We start from the raw sequence: 25,455 nt of genomic DNA on the forward strand, positions 1-25,455 counted from the left end.
ATATGCTTGTGTTACCTGTCTACTTTCACCCCGAGGTTCTTCTCCTGAGCCTTGGGGTTTTTCTTTATCTGCAGTCCACCTGCATCCAGATGACTGACAGATGTGTGTGGTCTGGCATGCTCAAGAAATGCTAACCTGGTTTCCAAGTCACGGTTAGGATCAGGAGAAAAAAGAATGCCTGCTGGAAACTGAGCCCCAGTAATGGAAAATGAACAGCTTTCAAGTCTTGGCCCAGGCTTGCTATTACAAATTTGCTACACAGCAGAGTTAGCATACCTTTTTATTAAAGATATTAAATATTTAAGGCTCTATTCTATTCTGAAGTCTCCATTGAAGCACAGAAATAACATCTTCATTTTTTTCTTCTGGGTTTGTTTTTTACGTTTGTTTTTTCTTCAGTGCTTCTTTGAACTTCTCTGAAATATGTGTAGGTCTGAGCAGCTGACTGGCTACAGCCCACAGTCTGCTTAATTTGGTCTGTGCTGTTTGCTGATAGCGAAGCAGTCCTTTCCCAGCCAAACTAATGTGCCCAGACCATCATTTCCAGTATGTGTTACAAAGAAGCAGTTAAAATATTTGTGTAGTGAAGCTGTGTATTTAAACGTACATCAAAGGCTGGGCCAGCCTTTTACATATTTATATATTAAAAGAAAGCAGCTGATGTAAAATATCCTTTGCCCAGCGCTGATCCGTAGGAAAGTTTTCAGCTAGTAGAACACTTCTATTTGGGTGATAGGCACTGTGCTAGTTCTGATGATTGTCAAATTGTAGTTCTGCATACCAGGTTCTACAGCTCATACAAGCATGTTACTACCACTGCATTGTCGCATTTCAGCGTAACACTTGACTTGAAGAATATCAAGAACACTTGTTTCTAACAAAAAAGGAGAATTTTAAGAACAAAACCTTTCTTTGCTACAAAATATTTTGTCTCAGTGAAGTGTTAGATAAACTTGCTGGAACATTTATTTTTTCAGTGTGAATTTCCTTCCCTCTCACAACTCTGCATGTGGGTCACAATCTTTGGGTTTTAATTGGCATTTTTACATCATCATCTCATTGGCTTTCGAAGGGAAAGTTGATCTTTTTTAAAGGAAAAATATAGAGGAAATAACTTTTTGTTTGCATTGAAAAGCAGTTGAAATAAGAATGATGTAAAATGTAACTAGAATATCCATGTTGTTCATGTTAACAGTAGTTATCTTGTTGTCTGTATCAGTACCTAATAAAATGTCTCCTGCTGTATTAAAGCGCTCCAATGCAAGCTTGAGCAAACACAGTTAATAGTATCAAGAGTCTTTGAGCAGCAGTGGAAGATGTGGCTTGGCCTCAGAAATTAGGTTTAATACAAGGCACTCCTCACTTTGCATTCTGCTTTTTTCTTCTCTGATAATCATTAAATAGTATCCAGAAAACTATATGAAGGAAAGATTGGGCACTGGGGAAACAGCAGCACATCGAGCCTTTCATCAAAGGGATATCAGGGTGTTCTGCTGCTGAACCTGAGAGGAGTATGAATATGCTTATTTTGATGGTTGAGAGCAAGCAGTTTCTTCATGGTAATGCATGTTGGTTAAAGAGCTCATGCAAAGTCTTTCATCAACTTGTTCATCTGTTTCTTAACACAGTTCTCCCTTCTTGCTCACTTCTTTATTCCAGATAACTAACTTCCTGGAACCTGGTAGTGTGTGACCTTGTCTCTTCTACAGTGGCAAGAAGGTGACATTTTTAGATTGGGACTTTTTGTTCAACATTGGCTTATGCTAAGAATTTGTATAATAGTTGTGAAAATGATGTTGTGCCCTAGAGCATTTCAGCTATAACCTGGAATTTGTCCAGGGAAATAGCCTCCAACATCCTAACTCCTTTACCACGTTTCAGTTATTCCAGAGTCGGGAATTCGTTGCTGTGAGAGGTAGCAATGTCCTTTTTGTGAATGAGAAATCCACTGATTTGCTCAGATATTGCCAGATACATCCTTTAGTAGACCTGAGACATCCCCTTCAGTTACTACCTCAGCAACAAGAATTGGTAATCTAGCTCTGGAACTGCTTTATTTTCTGCCAGAATAATTGTCTTTTTGATTATGCACCAAATCTTTAAGGAAAAGGGTCTAGAGCTATAATTTGAGAGATGTGCATGCCCCTTTTTAATATTCATGTGATCTCATAACGCTAGAATGAAAAGAATAGAAGTTTATTCCTCCACCCTGTAGAGAAACTGGTTGGAACAATTTGCACATCACAGAGAAGGAGCTGGCTGGAAGCTGTGGGCTGCAACTCTGGTCTGACGCCTGCCTGATACCGCAGCGCTCCGCGGCTGCCCCAGTGCTCGGTGAGCCATCTGCCAACCATCCGATGGCCAACAGACTGCTCACAACCTTCAACTCTTTTCTCCTCCACGTCCAAGAATTGGAATTAATCACATTCAGCACAGACGTTTTTCTGTTTGGTTTTGTATTCCCAAACCAAGGGGAAAAATGGCTAGCCTTTAAAAACAGACTCTGTAAACAGTAATCATAATGACCACTGGTGTTACTACTGCAAAAGGAGAAGCTGAAAAATTCTTGAATATCAAGCATCTGTTAGTATCTTGCTTCTTTTAGAAAGGGAGGAGGAGCTTATGCAATCACTTCCATCATCTGGGGAGGAAAAGGCTGAATTTGGTACTTCCCTTGTCAGAACTTCTCATCTTCTTTGCAGACACAAATATAAAAATTGCCTTTGCCTTGTGACTTGTTCCGGGGGAACCCCGCAAAGCCAAAGGGCTGCAATCCAAGCTAGAGGATGAAGGCTGGAGCAGGCACACTGGGGATAGCAGATGACAAGCTGCATCATCCAGTCTTCAAGGAGCAAAGGAGAAAGTAACCATGTACATTTTCTAGCTTGCCAGGGAGCTGATTAGTAATATTAACTCTTGCCATGGAGAGGTGTCCATTGGTGCAAGAACAAGTATTGCTACTACAAAGAGAAAAATATTTTCATCTGTGAAGATAGCTTGAGGATTGCTAGTTTCATATTTATGCCCTGAGCTGGTTTGCATTACTTAGATGCTGGGCTTCAAATACACAAGAGCTGTCTGGCTGTCATTTGCTTGTATTAACAACACAGAAATAGCCGTTCCCAAGGCTATCTTTCACCCAGTGACATGAATTTATTGTCAGGCTGATGTAATATGCATGGTCAGCAGCTTTTTTGCTAGTCACCTCCATGTAAGGTGGGCCCTTTCCATGTGGAGGTGCAGTGACTTTGATGTGGCTGTGTTCAGTTCACGTTGAACCAAACCCAGATTTGATGGGCTCAGTTAACCATAGGAATAGCAGAACTGTGGGAGCAAAGAGGAGCAACTTATGAACTTTAAAAATATGTTTAAATGGCAGCTCAAGAAGCACACATTTTTCATTCTTAGATAAATAGGAATCCAAACACACTTGCAGCAGGAGGCTTCTCATGACTAAACAGAACGCGTCTTCCCAAAGTAGTAAACCATAAATGAACAGTTTCCATAAATGTAAACATGCCTTGATATTCTAATGGAAAAGCCTTAAATGTTTGTATTTCTATTTATTTTCATCCCAATAGAAAACATTTTGTATATCAACCCTCCACTGGGGGGTAGTTCTGGGCTTTGGAAGACTGCTTTTTTTTTGTAAATTCTCCAGTGTAAAGTAAGCTTGAAGCTACCACTGAGATACAAGGATATAATGTAACTTTTACCTCTCTGATTTTGTAAGGCCATCAGGTTATGATGAGTTACACAGGAAATCAATGCCCTAACAAAACCTCCGCATGGTCAACACAGTGCTTTGTTGCCACGGAAAAAATATATAAAAATAAATTAATACTATGCTCAACATTTTCCTTTATGCTGTCTTTGGAGATCTAAATAGCATTGGCACTGTGTTAGATGATTAAGTCTAATTAGAATTTGCCTCAGCAGGCTTTGAAGTAGCATGTCACAAACACGTTCCCAGGACTAGCAGAAATCCTGGTGTTCTGTTTTGGTGGTTTTTTTTTGTTTGTTTTTTTTTTGTTTGTTTTTGTTTTTTTTTTGTTGTTGTTGTTGTTTTTGTTTTGTTTTGGTTTTTTTTTTGCTTAGTAGAAGGCTGTCTCGAATTTGAAGGAATAAGCCCAAGTATAAATGTTTATGTGATTTAGAAGCAGTAGATGGTTTTGCACTGTTGAAGTTGAGACCTCTGTGAAGTGTAGACTAGAGGAAGGTTGTTAATTCAATGTTATAGTACAGAAAACAAGTCAGTTGATAGCCTCACTGTGCCTCTAAGCCAGGTGGAGGATTCCATTAAGTGGCTTTTTTAGATGCAACTTCTTTGCTTTATTGCAGATAGTAGAAATTTAGGAACAAAGGAAAAAGAATACTTATGGGATTTGTTTAGGTATTGTTGAAGTGGATAGATGAAGGTAATCTTGTCAATTTTTCCTTCAGCAAGCAGTAAACTGGTGATTCCCTGGTACTTCAGCTACATGACATGCAACTGTGAACAGTTAGAGCAGTAACCCTTTCAAGGTAGTATGTAGCAACAAGTCAGAATCTCATCTTAAAATAAGCTTGAAAAAAAAAAAGTAACACTAAAAAATGAGATTTTAATTTTTTTTTTTTTTTTTTTTTTTCCCCAAATGGTGATAAAGACAGTACAGAATAGTAGGACTTGTGCTCAGATTATTTTCAAGTGTTTGTATTATAACAATCTTTATATAAGCTATCTGCATTTATTACAAACAAATATGAAAGAAAAAGCCTATTGTTTTTCAACTCTTGCATGGAGTGGCTTAAGATGAAGTACAAGAAGGAACATGAACCTCTTTCATATTATTTGTCAGCTGAATTTGTTATTTACTTAATGTTTCTGTCAGCTTTAGCAAAGCAAAGTCACAGCTTCATTGGGAAATGTGCTAAAATGAAGAGCAGGGTATCATTCAACTGACCAGTACTTCCACACCCAGCCCCTCAAAGCCAGGAGGGGCTGCATTAGTTAAGCACTGAGCCATTTCAGAGTATTCTGAGAGTTTATTTTATGCTTTACAAAGCATTTTTTTGCCCATCAGGCATCAGTATAATCTATGGCTCCTTTCCCATCCAGGTCAGCAGTTTGTATCTTGCCTAGCTACTTAGATTTGGTTACCAGCTGGTTCATTGGCCCATGCAAAATAAACTAGTTGCACAATTCCAGTCACATTATCATTCTCTTTTCAAAAGGACACAGAGGTACATTAGCCAAAAGACATCAAGAACAAGGGACAGGTTGCTTTTGAACCCCTTCAATTTGAATGAAAGCCAGACAGAACCGCGTAATCATCCAACAAAAAGCTCGACTTCACCAAAATCAGCATCAGGGCTTAGAAATGTAAGCCATCACTTGCCACTGCTTGAGCACAACTAACCAGGTGGGAGCGCTTCCAAGCTCAATAATCTCCACGCTGTTTTATGTTTTCATACAAAAAATTTAATAAATATTACTTTTCAAGATTTATTGCCAGGAACAACACATCAAAGATGCATTTTCATATAACACTAATATCACAATACAAGGTATCTTCATGATCTCAATGGTTAACCACTGAGATTAGTATGTTTATAAGCCTTTTGATCTTAAACATTGTAATAGCACTTTGATTTCCTCACTTGTTAAGGCGGGCAGTGTAATCTATGGCAAACCTACACAGTGATCTTACTGGACATTCTACTGTTCAAGTATTCAACAACTAGCTTATTAGAATACTCCCTAAATGCAGTAGATTACAAAAAAATTCAAATCTACAAGTGGTTCAGTATTACATATTCATGGTGAGAAAAAAAAATAATCAGAATTTACAAAATAAGATTGCTGTGTTTCCAACTTCACACGCTAATTTGATATTTTAATTACATGCAACCACTCACATTTCATCTACATAAAGTAATAGCTCAGTTTTGTTCCCTTAAACTGCTTCTTAGCAGATTATCTGCCTGTCACTCGGTTTCAAGTCTAAAGCAGCAAAAAAAATTTTCTAGTCTAATTATCTAAACTGCCTCAGTCAGTACTTACAAATAGTCTTAAAGTGATACTATGGAAGGTGTTTCAAACATTTGACATTGTACAAAAACCAGCATCAAGGCATGAAAGCCCGTCCTATTAAAAATAAACTATTTTAGAACACCTTAATTTTGGCATATAGGCAACATGTAACAAGAAAATAAATTCAAAATGAAGAAGCCACAAGCTTACAATGCTATCAAAAACCTTCAACTCTAAACACATACATATAAATAAAAAGGAATGATATTTTAAGGCTCTTGATTATTAAGTTAATAAATCAAATATACACAGTGATTAATAAAAAAGAATTATTTACATATCTATACAAACTTCTATTTTTGACACATTTTCCTCTTTAAATTCTTCATTTACCAGCAACTGCTGACAAGTTCCCCCCACCCTCCCCCAACAAAAATACAATAAAAAAATAAATAATAAACTTATTTTTGATAGTTGCTGTGGTTCCGAGCTGCAAAGGCACTTTCAAATACAGAACTAGTTGTACGTCACCATAAAACCAATATACAAAAAACTCAGATTCAATAAATATAAATAAAATGCATTATTCTAAAGAAACGGTATAAATTGGGACATCTGGCAGAAAAAAAATTAACGCTAAGGAAGAGTAATAAGGCTCTGTAATACCTTATGAAACATTTCCATGATGCATCAGCTACAGCTGAATTTACATTAGGGCACTTTTGACTAGTTTTGCATAGATGTGAAATGCAGCACTTGGTATTCCAGCCAACCACAGCAACTATCATTGCCAGTGTAAGCCAGCTTGTCAAAACTTAAATTAACAGAGGGACTCTAAGTAAATAATAGCCTTAGACTCAAATATTACACAACAGTTTAAGAACTACAAGCTCTTGAGTGCCTTTATAATGATATTTAAAGGCCCTGCACGGCAGCACCCAACTGTCTGCTATACAATGTACTCCATTCTATTTAAACTTTGTGCACTTTCCAAGTCTCTGTTGTCCTGTTTATTTGTCCAGTTTGGGTGTTTTGTGGGTGTGCTGTTGGGTGGCTTTTCATCTCTGTCTACCAAAGTATATGCTGGCTGCTTGGCAAACCGGGCCTTTTGCTGGTGTTTGTCCATGTCATCTTCCTCCACTTCTGAATTGTGCGTCCTTATTTTGGCGATTTTAGAGTTTTTGTTTTCATAGTCTTTAATTGGAACAGTATTTGCTCCGTGTTTCTCTATGGGGTTTTTTATTTGATTCAGCTGCTCCCTTACGTTGTTGGTGGTGTTGTCATCAGATGCTGTGTGAGTATGGCTGCTCTGCTTTCTGCGCTTTTGAATGCACCAATAGAAAACAGTTACCAGGCAACAGATCCAGGCTACTGTTAAGACTGAGCTCAGTAATGGCACCAAGAAATCTGGAAGAGAGATGAGACCAGTTAACCCTGCTACAAACAAAGTGTTCCAGTCAGTGCTTTCCACAAAGGGTAATCTCAGCTTTTAAGCCTCGTTTATGCACTGGTCTCAATAATGTGAGGATAATCACAGCTCTTTTAGAATACAGGATGTTTTAAGTGAGTTTAGTATTCTAACTACTAGCTAACAGCCCCCTCATGGAAGACTTGACTCTTGTCATCACAGGCACCAGTACTGCAGGCTGCATTACACTGCCTTGCCAGGTCTCTCTTGACTTTGGTGGGCATGTAACCAATTGCTCCCAGGCCATTTCCCTCTCCACTTGTGGCTGGCCATAAGATGCCCGTGCATTCCTGGTGCTATGCAGAAAGCTAATTGGACACTTTTGACCTTAATATTTAATTCATTGCATCTGGACAATGGTGTCACCACATAAACTACATGAGAGCTCTCAGAACTAGCTAGCTCTCTTCCTTGCTTCTACGTGGAAAGGAGCAGCCCTTTTAAGAGGGTAGGTCACTTGCATTTGCAGAACACTTTATGTTATTATTCAAAATAGCAAGATCCTGGTGCAAAATTCTGTTGTTCCCAGTTACAGGGCCAACAGGCAGAGATTCTCACAGTTGCTATAGATTCAAAAGTAAGAAAAGCTTCACCTGCTTTGAAAGTCTTTGCTAGTCATAAAAAGCATGCAAGTCATTTGGAGGCAGGGAAAAAACTTACCTGTTTTGTTTTTAACCGGTCGTCTTTGTACTCTGACTTCTGCAACTGCAGCAATTAGTGTGTTGTTTCCATCACGCTTACTGACAAGGTCGATAATCTTATCTGTGATTTCTTTGATTGGGTTTTCATCTTCCCCTATATCTTCAGCAGACTAAAGAAGTCACACAATTAATACCAGATGCCAGATCAGATGTAATCTGTTATCTATAAACTTTCACAATCAGCTAAGGCTCTTAGTACTTTTCATACTTCAAAAAAACAAAACAAACCCCAAAAAAACCACCAACAAGAAAAACTAAACCAAACCAAACTGAAAAACAGGAATAAAACAAAAATCCCAATTACAGGAAGAAAATAATATTGCAGAACTTCAGTCCCCGTTATCTTTAACATGAACAAAGCAAAACAAACAGTGCTCAAGAGAGTATAATAGAAAATGGTTTACTGCCTTATTACAGTTGCTGCCAGAGGATAGCTTTCAGATATGCACATGTAACCTAGGTTTCTTCCCTGTCCTTAAAAGAGAGCTGGGATGAAAACTAAACCATGAGAAGTGCTGACAAAGCCATGAATTATGATTTTTATGAAATCCACATGTTGCACATATATCCAGGCAATTAACTACTAAGACATCTAGAAATATTCCAGGAATACTTACAATAGCAACATGTATTTCATTATTTGCCAAGTGTGAAGGCTCACAGGTAATATAGATGGAATATTCAACAGAAACATTCTTCAGGATATTCAGATTCCTCAATTCGCTGCAAATGTGCTCCGTGGTAAGGCCCTGGAAGAGATGAAGAAAAGCTTTTTGTTTTTTAAATATATATATATGCACATAAATACACACAAAAAGTATTTATAGAAATATATGTATTATGTTTATGCATTTGTATTTATGTGTATATAGATCATATATATGATTTAGATATGTTATATGTGTTTTCTTATACAAATTTTAAGCATATGTTTTTATTTTATATATACATATATTAAATGCATTTATAGAATATAATTATATATAATAAAATACACACATACACTCTTACACCTAGGCAGAAGGGAGAGTTTGCCCTTAAATAAAAGTTCTAAAACAGGGGGATGGGGAGCGTAAAATTCCCTTCAAACCAGCTTTTATTCCTGTCTGGACACAAAAACATGTAGGGTTGAAATGTGTATCAACCTTCCATATTTTCTGGGTTTTTTTGGTAATGAAGGAGCATCAGCTTTTTCTGTACTTTTACAGTATGGTTAAGTATGTTGTTTCATGCTCAGAGACACAAGTGTGTGAGTACCACAGCATATTAAGTTACGTTCTGCTACTTACTGGTGCCATCATTTCCTTATTAAAGGTGAAGGTGATGTTGGCACAGTTATCTTGGTAATAAGAATCAGAATTGCATTTGGTCTTCACAGGTTGTTGATTAGAAGGCCAGCATTCACCCACTGCAGTACAAGGGTGAGTGAAACAATGGTCTTCCTTAACAGGAACACAAGCATGTCCAGCTGGGCATTCGTTATGACCTTTGGCGTGTATTACACAAGGTCGAGGACCACACCAAACCTAGAAGAGAACAAATACCACTATAAGGTAACTACTGGCTACAGAAAAGATGGAAGTACAACAACCAAGAGCACAGCAAAGATGTACCTTAGAACAGGTGACTTTCCCATTCAAACACTGACAAGTATTACAGTCATCATCCCACTTAGCACCGTCTGGCATTACTCGAATACTGGTGAAGCAAGGCCTCCCTGTAACTGAAGACAGATTTAATACAATTAAAAACTAAAAAAAGTTTGAAAAACACTTAAGTTCCTAAACTCAGTGACAAGATACTTGATACTTGCTTTTAAAATAACTATTGCTCCCCACACATACAACTGCCAAGCCATTAACATGCAGTGACACTTACAAGCAGTACAACCAGCTACGATATCACACAATACCTTCCTGGCATCCTGGACCACTGCGACCCGGTGGACAAATGCAACGGTATCCATTAATTTCATCTATGCAAGTAGCCCCAAAGGCACAGGGTGAAGATTGACATTCATTGATGTCTATGACAGGGGAAAAAAAACAAACAAAAAAATCCCATATGAGGTATTTGTCTACTGGAGCTTTGTTTACTCTAGTGTCTACCCAGGGATAGATTCATATTAGCAGCACCAGAACCATCTTGGAGCAAGTTCTTTGAAGTCTCTGCTGTGTGGCACTAACATACTTAAGCTTTTCAAGGGCAAGGACACACTCCTTCTCACACAAGGATGCTTCCTGTTCTTTGACATAGTTCAGTTTTGTTCACCCACTTAATTCTTCAACCTATAACAGTGTTAAACCCCTTTCCAGTTGTATTGCTACTATGAAACATCTATTTCCATGGTTATTATTAAGAGTAAAAGGTGTCAGCATCCTCCTACCTGTAATTATTATTAAATTACAGGGAAGGACATACATCACCTGAGGGCGTGTAGGTGGATTATTCATTGATAACGTTTTTGGCTGGCACGCTTTCACATCAAACTAACTCATGGCATGTAAACATGTTCAAAGTGGGAAGACTATATTGAAAGGCATTTTGACCATGTAGCTGAACCAAGTTCAGCTTCAGCTGAATAGGCTTTAACATCTCTTTCATTTTTATTGCAATTCCCATCCTTCCCTATGTCAGCTACAAATCTGGATCTAGGTACAGAAGACACAGGACATCTATCAGAAATCTAATCTACCACTTAACTCAGTTAAGTTGATTGTCACACTACAAGATTCAAACAAGACAAAAATCAAGCTCAGTGCCATTGAAACACTTACTGATCCTACAGTCGGGACCTGCGAAGCCTGGAGCGCACTCACAGCGGTACCAGTTGTCTCCATCCACACAAGTACCACTGTTGTAACTATGAAGAAAAGTCATTATGCACATTATGAAACTGCTACAAATAAATAAAATCTAGAATTTTAAGACAACAATAACAACAAAAAAGGATAAAAGATAAACATTGAACTTACCAAGGATGAGGACTGCAGTCATTTGTGTCTGTAAAGTGAAGACAGACAATGTTAAACATGCAGACTGGCTAATACAACTCTGCTGTTCGTGAAGAATAATTGAACTTCCCCTACTTCCCAAATTACACGTAGCTCAACTTTAACAAAAATATGCTGAAATTCTCTACTAAATTGATTCCAGGCTTCCACTACAAAATTTGTTAACTACATTGTGGAACACATGTACACAGGAAGAGATTGTTGTAAAAGAATCTAACAGGGGGAAAAAAAAAAAAAAAAAAAAAGTGGAAGCAGACAGAGCTGCTGGTAGAAAAAGAATGCAGGAGAAAACAAGACAACATCTGTCTCCACTTAGCTCATTTGCAACTTTCTCATGCCCAGGTCAAGGCTCTATCACATAAAGTCATTAAAAACAAAGATTCAGGTGATGCTAAAACCTACATCAAACAAGCTTTCCCTTCTGGTTTCAATCTCAACTCCAAGAGCGACAGGATGAGCTAATATTCTCATCATGCAACACTCTGGAAAAGTTCAAGCAGAGATGACTTACTCTGAGTACATGTGGGTCCTTCCCAGCCCTCCTTGCAGACACAAGTGAAAGAATCCCCACTGACTACACAGGTACCACCATTGTGACAGGGGTTTGGCAGGCAGCTGCTGTTCCTTGCTGTAACAGAAACAAGATTTACCGCTAAGTTGTTAGAAAGCCATCAAAACTGAGCCAAGAAGAAAAACTGAGGTCGCAGATTCAGTGCCGCATCTGCTTCCTTATGACTATGCAGGATATTTACCTATATTACAAGTGGCTCCTTCCCATCCTGCAGGACACATGCACTTGAAAGTGTCCCCCTCATCATAACACGTTCCTCCGTTATTGCATGTTGCCTCATCACACTGGCTGTCACCTACAAAGAACCCAAAGTATTCTTATTGCCTGTGCTTCCTTAATGCTACGCAAGTTTAAGCAGCCAAACAGAGCATGCCTATTACATTTTTGGAAGTGCTGAACTTACGAGAGTGGCAAGTTTTTCCTTTCCACCCATTTTTACATTCACAGAAGAAGTCATTGACCAAGTCTCGGCAAGTTCCTCCATTGTGGCAAGGGTTTTTACTGCAGTCATTAATATCTAGATATAATAAGGAGAGGAAAAACAAGCTAAGCAATGTTTGTCAAATCTGTAAACACTTAATGGCCTGAAAGGTGCCTGTTCCATTCTTAATTTTGGCCTGAGTTTCAGTCATGGATTAAATGCTTAAGTCAGTATTTTAAAGATTTAAGCACTGACACAGTTGGGAAGAATATTCCACCCTGTTCCACCAGTTTGTTTTCTTTTTGTTTCAGTAAACAAGAAGTGAAAATGTGTATTATATAAACTACCCTATCGGTCAGAGGATAGGAGTGGAGTGCTCACTCCTCTTCTGTTCCCAAGGCTGACAAAACACAAATGTGACACAGATATGTCCTTCCTAAAACAGTTTAAGCAAATGCTAAGGTTTTCTTTCAGGAAGTTATCCAAAGCATAGAGTGAAAAACTGAACAGTAGGAGAATCTGGTGTGGTAATTTGGGTTTAGATTCAAAAGCCTGGGATTCACTGAGGAAAAAAAGAAGATACCTTGTCTTCTTCAGTCATTGCAGCAAAGTTTGTGTTAAATAGGCACTGGGCACTGTCATCTTAAAGACAGTACAAGTCATGCCTCCAAGAGATCTTACTGCATGCTGAAGAACAGTTAACTTACTTGTTTCACAATATGTTCCTTCCCATCCATCGCTACAAATACATTTGTAGGAGTTTACACCGTCAATACAAGTGCCACCATTTTTACAGGGGTTGCTCTCACAGTCATTGATATCTACAATAGTTTGGAAGAGGGAGAGAGAAGGCAAAGGAGAAAAAAATAAAGAGTCAAATCAAACTAGAAGTATAGCCACTGGAAATTATCTGAAGGCTGTTTGGTGCTACTTCCATTTCTAAGCTCCTTATGAGAAGAAGGGTTATAAGCAAGATGAGAAATAGCTCAAAAGCAGTGCAGAGAAAACAGAATGAACCCACTGCTCAGCAATTCAGAATTAAAAAATAAAAATAAGAAATCAGAAGCCTTTAAGATCCATGTTAAACCCCACTATTAAATACCTAAGACCTTGTATACATAAGTTTCTTAAAAATATACAATTCAAGGCCAGAAGGTTCATTACTGTGAACTTTCCCCAAGGCCTAACAAATTCCAATCTGCCTCACCCAACCAGGATATGAAAACTTAACGCAGTTCCAAGGTTCACTGGGTTAGAAAAAAGAAGCCTTCAAGCTATCTGGGAGGAAAGGATGGAACAGTTAACCAAAAACAGAAGGAACAGTAAAACAACTTTTCAGTTCTTACTCTCGTGACAGTAGGTGCCAGTGAATCCTTTGTTGCATTCACAGGTGAATTTTCCACCTGCTTGGCTCTTGCATTTTCCATGAGGACCACAGACATTTGAAGAAATATAACGAACTCCTTCTGGTGTGCTGTTAGAAGCCACTGCTACTGTACAGCTGTCGATTACTGCAGAAAAACAGAAGAATTGAGTGAGGGCTGCCCATTCCATCTGATTTCTTCAGCTAATCGCAACATTTTTATTTCCAGAGATGGAAGTTTAAAAGACATACGTAAGCTTACAGCTTTAAAATAAAAGCCCTATACCTATTATTTATGCATAAAAATCATCACAGCATCTTATCTGAAGATTGCCAGACCCACTTTCCAGTCTGTAATATATTAAGCCAAAGTGGCTTATTTAAAACATATTTATGTTTTGCTATCTTTTAAACAGCTACTATTTATAAATATTACTCATCTTCTCATTGAAATAGAGGCTATTTATAAAAATGACTCTGCTTATACTTTTGCAGCTACATTACTTTGGCTTTGGTAGGGGACAGGAAGAAACAGTTTTCAGTCATTTTTGCTCACCTTCACAAGGAGTTGTGCGGCAGTGGTCTTTCAGGTGGGAGCAGTTCTTGCCTTCGTAATCTTCAGGGCAGTTACAGAAATAGTCCATAGCAAGATTGAAGCACTGGGCACCATTCTGGCAAGGATTTGGCTCACAGTAGTCTATATCCAGCTGCAAGCAGTGTAGAGAAAGGAAAGAGGAAGGAAAGGGGGGGAGGGGGTGGGACGGGGGGGGGGACCAGTGAGGGAAGGGAAAGACTGAGTGAGACAAGTTTTATCATAGTTTTCCTTCAGTATGACAGGCAGACATTGGAGAATCTGACCTTTTTATCTACTGCCTCAATGACTTGTTCATAACATACAGAGTTTAGTTAGACTTGCAGCTATTTCAACCGACAGCACACATGATATTAAACAGCCACTGAAAGTTAATAGTTAGCATGCAACAGAACCTGACATGCAAACACTTGCGATCTGTTTAACAAGAAAGAATCTGCAGCAGCCCATGAGGGCTTTTTGTTGCTTTCTCCTTCCCTGCTCTTCTCCCCTCCCCCACAAGATATATACTAATCAGTCACTTTCTTGGCAGACTGACAATGATATCAAGTACAACTTATATTATGGTTCACTGGATGCAAGGTATTCAGTGTACAGATCCAAAGTGCTGGTAGAAACACCACCGGCTGAGGGCCTGCTTTTCACCCATGCTTCTTACCTGACAGAGGTTTCCTGAGAAACCAGCAGGACACAGACATTGGAATCCATTGATTTCATCCTGGCAGTGACCCCCATTCATGCAAGGGTTACTTGCACATTCATTGATGTCTTTCTCACAGTGATCTCCTGCATAGCCAGGTGAACAGATGCACCGATAACCATTAACCAAGTCCTGGGAAGAAACAAGAAAATTTAAAGTTATGTTTCTTTCCTCTATCTTTAAATATTTTTATTAAAGGAAAAAAGAATAAAAGAAATATATATCCTCTACGCTGTCTATTACCAACATAAGATACTAGCTCAAATTAAAACTAGGTAGTAATAATTGGAAGGGAGGGGAAGAAGAAGGGAGAAGAATTAAAACAAACCATCTATACACAGCCAGTAAAGGCTTGTGTTTGTAGTTTTGAGTAGAACACATTGATCCACGTTTTACAACGGAATACCTATGTTTACAATAGATAGTTTGCACAAGCATCTCATTCACTGGTTGTGAAAGAGTCCTTTTACGCAGTCATTTCTCTGCCCTCATTGTTCTACACATATACCCCTACATGCTATAACACGACAATCCTTCCTCCCAACTCAAAGAAACAACAATTTATGCCAGTTAATTGCTATTTTCTGCACAACTTGTGTTTAGACTCAAATGTTTCAGTTACTGTTGCAAGTCTCTGGGAAACAGTAAAGTAAAACCAGAATGGCTTACCCGGCAGGATCCTCCATTCTGACATTGCCCACGACAATCGTTAATATCTGTAATAAAATTAGTATGTTAGCAAGCAAAAATCTATTTACTGTAGAAACAGAGTTCAATTTCTTTAAAACTGCAGTAGATAAACCTTCTGTCAAGTTTCCTGCACACCTTCCTTAAGATAAGGTTATTATAATGGGTGGGAACCTCTTGCAATACTTCTAGTAGAAGCAGGAAAACTTCACATCATTGTTTAACTCATTTTTATCAGAATACAGCTAGGTTATGGACTAATGAGTTTGATAAAATTGTGTATTTTCATTCCACACCAACTACTCCCTTTTTAAAAACATCAGCTGCTGGGACTCAGCCTGATGTTTAAATCTGAGCTTAGACTTCAGCGGAATATATACATTTACACAGACAATTTAAGAAACCCAAGGATAGAGACACTCACTTATATCACAGTTGTGGCCAGACCAGCCAGTAATGCAGTCACAATAGTAGCTGCCAATCAGGTTCCTGCAGGAGTTGGCATTGACACAGGGTTTGCCCTCACATTCATTCGCATCTGAAAAACAATGTGAATGGCCAAATGCAGGGCTTGTAGAGTAGGAAGAGGGAAAAAAAAGTCTAGCTCTGTTTTCACAGCAATAATCAACAGTTCATTCAGATCTAAGGAACTTATACAGTGTGGGTTAGTGTGACTTGAATGAACAAAAGTCAATCAAACATCAGTCTTTTAAGCCTATTTCAATTTCTCTGTAATTAGAACGTACAGGCTATGCTAATTATTTGATAATTACCTAGCTACTCCTTAAAAGCAACTTCCCCTCCCCCCTATCTCAGTCCAGAATTTCAAAGGAGTGCTGCAGCCTGGTCACTGGAGTTGGTGCGTTGTGTAAAGAATGCAGACAGCTCACTTCATGAGATCATCCACATTTTGGAACCCAGCTGTGAACTTCTTGGCCTGGAGGAGTTGACATGGCTGAAGAGATACAGCAACTTTCTCACAGGCTGAAGGAAGAAATACGTGTGGGGGTGGGATTGGGATACACCCTCCCCACTTCATTTATAGTTTAGCTATAGTCTGTTTAGCTTAGTCAATGATTTCCTTCGGCTGCTAGCATGCATCAGGAGCAGTTACTCTACACTTTGAACGTGTCCTGGGCCCCAGTCCTGCCAACACTGCAACCTAGTTTTCTGAATGTGCTAGAATATGTCCACAGGCTTCAGTGCTGTAAACATGCCTGAAGTAAAGGGCATGACTGCCCTTGCCTGCTGGACTATGATCCTTCCTGCATTTCCCTGCCACTCCCAACACCTGGAGCAACGTAAGGATAAGAAAAAGGGAGTTCTTACCTAGCTGGCATGTTTTGCCAGTCCACTGAGGTGGGCAAATACACTTAAATCCATCAACTAGATCTTGGCAAGTTCCTCCATGACCACATGGATTTGGAGAACAATCATCAATATCTGTAATACAGAATAAGAAGAAGCTTAGCTCTGTTACCAAACAGGTAATGTCAGTAAATGATAAATTTGATGAACGGTTGTTGTCACTAGGATTTGCCCTGAGGAACAGAGAGACAAGAGGGCTTTTGGGAAAAAGCCTCTTTAAAAAAAAAGTTTTAAAAATAATAGTAAGAAAGGGGCATTCAGAGCACAGGGGAAGAAATTTACACCACTAACCACGCACAAGTGGAAATCAGATTTGTATACAAACCAGTATTTTAACAACTTGACAGCATGCTACCAAAATACTGTGTATTCTACTTCACTCTAGAAACTGTTGACCATTTTTTCCCCTTGCGTTTAACAAAAACCTCAGCACCATAACATTAAATAGCTGATAAAGACCAATGCTAAAGCTGGGAAACATTAAGTAGGCTGTCTTGCATGTCCACCAGGTATTAGGGAGACAAATCTAGAAGAGCAAGCTAGCACATTTTAATACAATTTTGAAGGGACTTACTATCAGTGCAAGTCGGTCCAGCCCAGCCAGGTGCACACACACATTCAAATCCTGTAGACGTTTCTAGGCAGCTTCCTCCATTGTGGCACGGATCAGAGAGGCATGCGTGCTCCGCTGCACCAGGACAGGAGTACATTACGATACAGACTACAGCAACATCACAAGAAGCCATCCCCTGCTCCCGCTACATGCTTCTACTCTGGACATCCACCAGAACCTGATGTATTGTCCTGCTGAGCCAACTGTGAATCAAAGCTACTACCTACTAGGAAGTCATCTTCCACGATACTTATCAACACCTCGACTTGCATCTGTTTGAGTCAGAGCCAAACTAGGCAACTTGTAGTGATCTCTCTGGTGAGCAGAAGGCTGATTTTCAGAGATACAAGCTGATGAAGCGTGAACATGCAAGTCTCATCTTTATAGCCAGCCCTGACATTAGACTAATATTAGAAAGTGACTTCCCCAACCTCATAAAATCCCCAAACAGCAAAATAATTAACTACCAGTGGCATTTCAAGGGCTGCATCACACACTTACCAATTTCACAGTTCTGTCCAGAGTAGCCCTCAGGGCAGGAACACTGGTATTTATCAGGGCCAGTGTTGCTGCAGGTACCACCATTCAAACAGGGTGGGTGGGTTCCACAGTAGTTCAGATCTGCAAAAAGGTGACGAGAGTTGAAAAGCTATGGTTTGAAAAAACAGAAATATCACCATGTCTGTGCTTTGCTCTGGAGACTTCATAGAATGCACCTACATAGCAGTAGGACTTGACAAAGCAAAGCACATATACTAACAGTGCCATAACAGCAGAGAATGCACAGCTAAGATGATAGAGGACAAAAAGTCCCACATTTCAGGAGGCTTACTGTGGGCAGAGCACGTGCACGACCTAGCAAGCAAGTCTGCCAGTGTTAAAATTCAAGTGTTACCCTTGGCTATCTGTAAGATTAGCATACCTTTGTCACAGAGCTGACCACCCCAGTTGGTTTCACAGAGGCATTGCCATGGTTCAATGCAAGTGCCATGGACACATCCTGGGTGTGGAATGCACTTATCACAGTACTGGCCTTGCCATCCATACTGACACCTTCGATTAATAGAAAAAAAAAATATATATATATAAACATAGATCAGAACAAAGAAACAAAAGGGAATCAATAAATGAATAGCCCTCCCTCTCCTCCCGGCCCTTTAGAATTATACAGATAGGACTGCAGAACTCCAAAGCTTCAAGAAAGACTGGGGAGGTGCAGGAGAAGGGGAAAGGAGAAGCTATTCAACATTTGTTTGATGGTTTCTTGTAAACAAACATTTTAGTAGTTTTGCCAAGGTCTCTGTAGCTGGCCTCCTGACAAAAGAATAACTGTTCAGAGAGAATCAGCATGAGGCCATTCAGCACAATAATACTCTTTTGGAGCCTCATACAAATGTGGCAGAGAGGGTGGGTGTGCACTACAAATCAATCTCTGGGCTTTGACAGGGTGCATTATAAATTGGAAGGGGAGGAGGGAGTCAGTAGAAACAACAGTTATCCAGAGATCCTCATAAATACAAGGTTCCAGGCATTGCAGCCATGCTGAGTTTGCAGGATGATGAACTGAACCATAAACACCGACTCTGAGCGTTGGCAAGGCAGCAGTACGGCGCTAGGAATTCTCTCCAGCATTGGAACCTAACCTTATTCTGCACTATAACTCATACACAGAAAATACAGATTGGGCCACAGTAAGAGATTAAAGAAAACAGCACACAGCAGGATTCTGAATGTGTTCAAAGATGATTTGTTGCCAATGCATTTCAGAGCTTGATCTACTCTATCCCCTTTCCAGGTTAATAATAAAACATGTCCAATTTTAGGAAACTTGGATTTTCATATTTTGAGAAGAATTTATTATTAAGTATTTATTGCTACTATCAATTGGATTCTGTTCTTAAAAGGAAGATGCTCTTTTAAAGAAAAGCCCTCTTATAAGAAAGTTCATTTAGGCTTTTATTTAGCTCTCACTAGCAAGGTAGACCAAGAATTCTTCAAATTAAAGCTGATCAATAGGTAGAAGCAAGGAAAACAAGTTAGAAGTTAAAAGCAAAGGTTGGTCGAAGTACTACATTTCATTAAGAGGTCCTAAGAGTAATCGATCAGCAGCAATTATGCGCTAAGCTGTCACTAAATTATGAAAATAAACCCCTTCTGTACAGAAGTCAGCTAATCTTTCTATTTATAATACCCCCCTCCCCCATTCTTTTACAGGCAATTTCTTCTCATGGGAAAAAGCTAGAGGAATCTATCCAATGGGTAATCACACACAGCCAGTGGCAAGTCTGACTTCTCAAAATCTCAGGTGACAAACGACATCCTAATTAAACTTTTTTTAATAGCTATTTCAATTGCAGCCTATTCAGGGTCAGTGGGAAAGTCTTAATAGTTTGTGTATAAGAAAATAGCTAGTCCAACTTATGTTTCTTTGTGTGCAGAGAACATGAAAGAAAGTCAGACCAAGCAAAACGACCTCTTTCAAGTAGCTCCTGGAAAATTCTTCCACAGGGAAGATTGTAATAATATGGAATGATTAAAAAAAAAAAAAAAATTAGAAACATTCCCTTTTAATTTGTATTGTACTGAAAGCAAATTGCCTATGAGCTTGCATGGTAGCAAAACTAATGGACCTCATCTGCAAAAACAAGCACGCAAACCTAGAATTTTACTCCTTCCTGACAAATTAGAAGTTGTTTTGTTTTGTTTAAATTCATTTTCTTTGAAGCAAATTTAAACAGAAGTAATTAAAAAAAAGAAAACACACACAAAGAGCATAAGCTGTGGAGCCAGAGATAGGCCTTTCTTCAGTCAGATCAACTTCAAAGTATAACAAACAAAATGGGACAAACTCTATGGGCGTAAAAAAAAAAAGTTAGGTATCAATTCCAGAACAAGACTCGTGGTAATAATTCCTGTTTAATAATATGTATGCAACAGTTTCTTATGAGAAATACAAAGTTAACTTTCTCTATATAATGATCCATGAGTAAATTTGAGTTTGTTGGCAGACTTGCATTGAAGAAAGTAACTTGCACCAAATGAGAAAAGGATATTTTAAGAATGTTTGCAAGTTGTCTGTTGTACCAGAACCCAGAGCAGTTTCTGCTAGGATGTTATTTTTAAACTTGCATTTGTAACATACAGGCCATATGACTCATCAAAACTTAAAAGAAAATAAAATCTTGTTTCTGTGTTCACTTTAAAGATATTGGTCTGACTTGGCAAGCAGAAGTTATCTGAAAGCACCAGAAGGACAGCATTGTTTCAAGACTATGCAAATCAAGTGTGGGAAAGTTGCACCTTAAGTAAATAAGAGCACTAGTGCATGTCTGGGCAGTGAGTGGGAGGTAAGAGACTTAGAAAGAGAAAGGAAAAAAAAAATCTGGAAACAAAGCCTGTTGTTCTAACTAGGAGACAGCAACCCTACAAGGCATGTTTATTCTGATGACAGAAGCACAAAATCACTGGTGGCCGTGACTGACACGCTCCTCTCACCATCTGGACCCCCAGTACTTCCTATCACTTGCTTGGCTTTTTTTTTTTTTTTTTTAATTGCAATATATCCATGTGGTGCTTTGGAGGTTTACCAGCCCATATCAGCACTGCTCAACGTTTAAATCTCCTAGCATAACCCAGAATAAGCCCATCCCATGGCTTGACTTTCACTTTGTCACGCTGCTTGCAGAAGACGAGAAGTTACTTCCTACCTTACTTTCAGAAAGTTCCTTGATGAAATTGTTTTGTTTTAAAACACAGATTACAGAGACAGTGCTCTGTGATTATTTAGGCTGACCTTTTATATAACACAGACTGTCAGACACCTCAGATTTAATTCCTGTTTGAACTACAGCTTATCTAGAAAGAAAAGCAGCTCACTTCACGCAAACATTTCCAGCAATGGAGAATGCAGCAGTATGTTTGTTAAGCAGAAAAAAAGACTTCTGTTCCTCCAGATTTCGGTGTTTTACTCACGAATAGCCAAGCTTCACTTTTAACCCTTCCTACACAGAATCAATATTGCTCCTTTGTAGCCTAAGAAGTGCTGAGCTCCCTATTCCTTAGACACAGGCATGAGAAAGGGTTACATGAAAACAACCAGTCTGCTCATAAAGAATGAGGACGTTTTAATATTTGTTAACCCTGTATTAGTAATTGAGAAAACCTCCCTGTGTCATAAATATATGCTGTATATTTTGAAGCACTCCAAATATTTAGTTGTTGGTTTATGGATAAACTCTGCTTCTCATTGTGTCCTTGCCAGGACAGAATGGACTTCAAAGCGCAGCAGCAGAATTCTACATTCATCAGAGCCTACTGACAAGATTTCATCCCAGCTATTAACCTCTCAGCACTCCGAGCCTGGCTCACAATGGTAAAAGAACAGAAAGATTTAACTAATCCTATTCTAAAGAATGCTTGACTTTTGCCTCTGATGGAAGAAAGCAGGGGTGGGAGGGAGAAAGGGGGAAAAATGTGAGTGAAAGAGAAAAGAGAGAAAAGCCACACTGTACTTCAAGCTAGTAGTTGAAACAGCCTATTAATCAGGATATTGGAGGGGAAAAAAAAAAAACCAACCAAAAATAAAAACTAAACAAAAACCCAACCCATTAGGCATTTGCACTATTTAGCAGAAGCAATTAGTCAGTGCTCATTAGGCAGTATTCACTTGATTTATTCCACTTCTCCCCCAGCCCTCAAAATGCCACCATTTCACAAACCAAAAGCTTCAAATTATCAGTGCATTAAAAGCCTGCTCCCCCCCTTGTTCTGGGCAAGTCTGCATGAATAATATGCCTTGCTCAAAAATATGGCTCCAAAAATACCCTCCCTCCACAATCCTACTGTGTTCAGCATCACTCATTTAATTGCTTGGTGGGGACAAGGAGAGAGAGAGAGGGGAGCATTTACCTGCACTCTCCTGGAATTGTGCAAGAGCCATGCTTGGGGCTACATCCCTGACGACAAATAGCTGTTAAAAAACAAAACAAAAGAACATCAGCATGCAGCCTGCTTTTTGCATCTTCACACTGGTGGGAAGGTTTTAATCTCTAACCACCACTGTAATCCCACTAAATCCAAGGTTTTGACACGTCCCTCATATCAAGTCTATTAGAAAATGAAAAAATAAATAAAGTAGGTGGCTCCTTATGATATGAAATCTGTCAGCTAGATTTACAGAGAAATCATACCTAGCACTGTTCAAAGAGTTGTTTCTATACAAAAGAAACCATTTCACCTTTGAGCTGCAAGTCACCGAGTCTACAAGTTTATTTTCCTCTGTGGTGAACTGGCGCACTCTGCCTATCTCTACATCTAATTCAAAGCAACTTTTTAACTTCTCTTTACACTTGAGACCTATCTCTGAACAGACAGGATATTAAGATGAGCGTCTATTCAAATTGCAGTTAAACTCAGTCAGCAAGACATGCTGATAGACTGTTCCTATTCACAGTCCTGCTTTCTCTTTCTGAAATTACTTAGGAAGTTGCCATTCCCTAATAAACATGCTGAACATCAGCTCAGGTAGAACAAACACCTGGGGACTTTTCAAAGACCAAAGCTTCACACTTGCCAGGTCAGCTCTGAAACAAGTCTCTCCTTCCTGCTTGTCTTGAAGTTCTGCACCAAAGGGGAAATCCTGCCATTGAAGTCAGCAACAGAACTCCCATTGAAGTCAGTGGGCTGGGTTTTCTTCCCAAGGGCAAAGATGTGGATGCTCAGAGAAAGAACACATCTGCTAAGCACCCAGTACTAGCAAGATCTCTCCAAGATTTTAAAAACAAGGCAGAAACTAGTCTTGTCCTGCCCCTGTGTAATGAGTTACTCGCATCCCATCAGTCCTCAGCCCTACTGTCAACACAAACTGATCACTAAATTGCAACTTGGATACAAAGAACTCAAGTCCTATCCGAGCCTACTGATAATCCAGGGTTCAGGCACTTGTCACAAACCTTTGTTGCACTCTGGTCCCATCCAGCCTTCCAAGCAGGTTTTGTTGCCATTCTGGTCACAGGTATGGTGAGTGAAGAAGTCATCTCTCGGTCGACAAAATTTGTTGCATCCAAAGCCATAGTAATGTTCTGCACAAGTCACACGGATTTGATACTCAAAGTGGGCAGCTCCTGTGTTATGTTTCAGTGTCTGCCACTGGCGGCTTGGATTGATCATGCCAGAGTGGGATGCCTTCTCAATTATGCGATCAGGATCTAGATGTTAAAAGAGACACCGGAGTTAAACCTTTGTTTAGGCATCACTGCCTCCCATTACATATCTCTAGCTTAGCAGACAAGACTCTCCAAGATAGCCAATTGGTTTTATTAATTTTCCATTTTAGAGAGTAAGATAAGGCTGCCCTGGAGCTACAGACCAGTAACTGAAATGCATATACAGCCTATAAAGCCAAATAAAGCTGAAAGTCAGAAGGAACTGATAGCTTACTGCCCATTGCTTATCCCTTTCTCAGCATCCAGACATCCCATAAGAATCATAGCATAGAATGTTAGCGATTAAAGAAGATTCAGCTCCTCTTTCTCCAAGCTCCAACAGGCCGGTACATAACGCAGCTCGCCCTGCTCCTCCATTATTGGTATTGATTTCATTTTTAACCGGAATGTTTACAAAAAAGTCATATTACAAAATCCTAATAAAGCAATGTCCACAAACTGAACATAAGCGCTACCAAATCTTTGCTGCCTTCTGGGATTCTGGTGTAAACACAATATTGAAAACTAGCAACTTTGGACTTTGGTCAACATCCACGAGTTTTGGCTGAAAAATACCATGAAAGTTCTCCCCTTCAGATATTAGCTGACACCAAAAATTCAAAACGGCAAGGACTCCAAAAAGAGAACTCAAATTACGGGATATATTTGCTACACAATCCCCTTCTCTCAATAGAGCATTTCAAAGTTTAGACTTTGTACTTGACATTTAGTTTCAGCAAAGGTCTTCTGGCTTTCTGAGCCCTACAACTGTCTAAATTATGGCTTGAAATAATAATATTTCACATTAGCTTGGAACATTGTATACGTCTGTGGTATTTCACTTTGTAGTTCAGGTCTTGTGACTTAAATGATCTGACACTGTCTTACGACACGCTGCTAGCAACCACTTGACTGCCGAATTAAAGTTTATCATAGAACAGCCAAAATATCCTTACAGACATAGTAAAAAAACAAACAAAAATAAGTACCAGGCTACATTGTTCTGTATATGAGACCATAATCCAGCCACAGGAAAAGTTTAGGTGGAAGGGCAGTTTGCCAACGATGTTACAAAGCGGCACGGGAAGTACTAGCACGTTCAAGTGTGAAGAACTGAAGTGGATTCACATTCAGTTAGTTCTTCTGACAAACACAAAAGAAACCCTGGAGATTTTATGGAAGAGCTGAAGACTAATGAAGCTGCTACAACACTTGACATAACACACGGGCAGTATTTAATGTAAAACACTTCTAAATGTATTGCTAAAGTCTTTTGATTTTTAGCTTTCAAAAAGAACATCCAGACAGGCTTTGCAGGACTGATACCTACTGTCACTCCATCGCTAGATCCTGCCTACTTGTCTATAGTTTTGAGAATCAAAGTGCTTGCTCCCCAACCACAGAAGAGTGTCTATATACGTAAGTAAGCACTTACCACTTTTTATGAGTATTCTTGGCTCAAGTTTCCAGCATTCACTAACTGTTTACAGTGTGAAATTAAGGGCAACAACTTCTAATGCATCTTCTGGTATTTCTCGTTTTATATTTTCCAATTAAATCCTTTTTTTTTTTTTTATTATTCATTGGCACTAAGTCCCCGATCTCACATCTTTGCAGAAGACTTTCAAAAGCATGCAGGCTTTTATTAATTTAGATACCTAAGGACTTTCCGTACTGGTATATCCAGAGCAATATCATGCCCTGTACTGTGCAGGTGTAAGGCTCTTAGATCTCATCAACA

The 25,455-nt window shown here is 39.2% G+C and overlaps 2 protein-coding genes across 5 annotated transcripts in view; one reads left to right on the forward strand and one right to left on the reverse strand.

Annotated features, from left to right (window-relative positions):
* LOC122164964 (SLX4 interacting protein) overlaps nt 1–25,455 on the forward strand; it is a 110,806-nt gene that overhangs the window by 74,962 nt on the left and 10,389 nt on the right. Inside the window, exons 11-14 of one of the 4 annotated variants that reach the window (XR_006170351.1) lie at nt 1,660–1,719; nt 19,726–19,816; nt 20,717–20,858; nt 21,773–21,883. The gene's annotated coding sequence lies outside the window, so the exon portion shown is untranslated. Of the gene's footprint in view, nt 1–1,659; nt 4,626–19,725; nt 19,817–20,716; nt 20,859–21,772; nt 21,884–25,455 lie in introns of those variants that run through there. The other 3 variants (XR_006170358.1, XR_006170359.1, XR_006170357.1) reach the window with 3 other exon arrangements.
* JAG1 (jagged canonical Notch ligand 1) overlaps nt 5,472–25,455 on the reverse strand; it is a 35,493-nt gene continuing 15,509 nt past the window's right edge. The window contains exons 4-26 of the mRNA XM_042827470.1: nt 23,463–23,717; nt 22,420–22,480; nt 18,434–18,564; nt 18,013–18,132; nt 17,473–17,586; nt 16,860–16,973; nt 15,955–16,068; nt 15,513–15,559; nt 14,802–14,975; nt 14,108–14,258; nt 13,535–13,699; nt 12,896–13,009; nt 12,171–12,284; nt 11,949–12,062; nt 11,708–11,824; nt 11,158–11,185; nt 10,960–11,045; nt 10,095–10,208; nt 9,796–9,905; nt 9,472–9,708; nt 8,800–8,931; nt 8,142–8,292; nt 5,472–7,420 (exon numbers count right to left, since the gene is read on the reverse strand). Of these exons, the coding sequence (XP_042683404.1) occupies nt 6,963–7,420; nt 8,142–8,292; nt 8,800–8,931; nt 9,472–9,708; nt 9,796–9,905; nt 10,095–10,208; nt 10,960–11,045; nt 11,158–11,185; nt 11,708–11,824; nt 11,949–12,062; nt 12,171–12,284; nt 12,896–13,009; nt 13,535–13,699; nt 14,108–14,258; nt 14,802–14,975; nt 15,513–15,559; nt 15,955–16,068; nt 16,860–16,973; nt 17,473–17,586; nt 18,013–18,132; nt 18,434–18,564; nt 22,420–22,480; nt 23,463–23,717 (3,221 nt within the window). The 3' untranslated portion in view covers nt 5,472–6,962. The remainder of the gene's footprint in view (nt 7,421–8,141; nt 8,293–8,799; nt 8,932–9,471; nt 9,709–9,795; nt 9,906–10,094; nt 10,209–10,959; nt 11,046–11,157; nt 11,186–11,707; nt 11,825–11,948; nt 12,063–12,170; nt 12,285–12,895; nt 13,010–13,534; nt 13,700–14,107; nt 14,259–14,801; nt 14,976–15,512; nt 15,560–15,954; nt 16,069–16,859; nt 16,974–17,472; nt 17,587–18,012; nt 18,133–18,433; nt 18,565–22,419; nt 22,481–23,462; nt 23,718–25,455) is intronic.

This window comes from Centrocercus urophasianus, unplaced genomic scaffold, assembly GCF_019232065.1.
Source record: "Centrocercus urophasianus isolate 14NV4802_14NV808 unplaced genomic scaffold, USGS_Curo_1.0 seq_10, whole genome shotgun sequence".
Classification (NCBI taxonomy): Eukaryota; Metazoa; Chordata; class Aves; order Galliformes; family Phasianidae; genus Centrocercus; species Centrocercus urophasianus.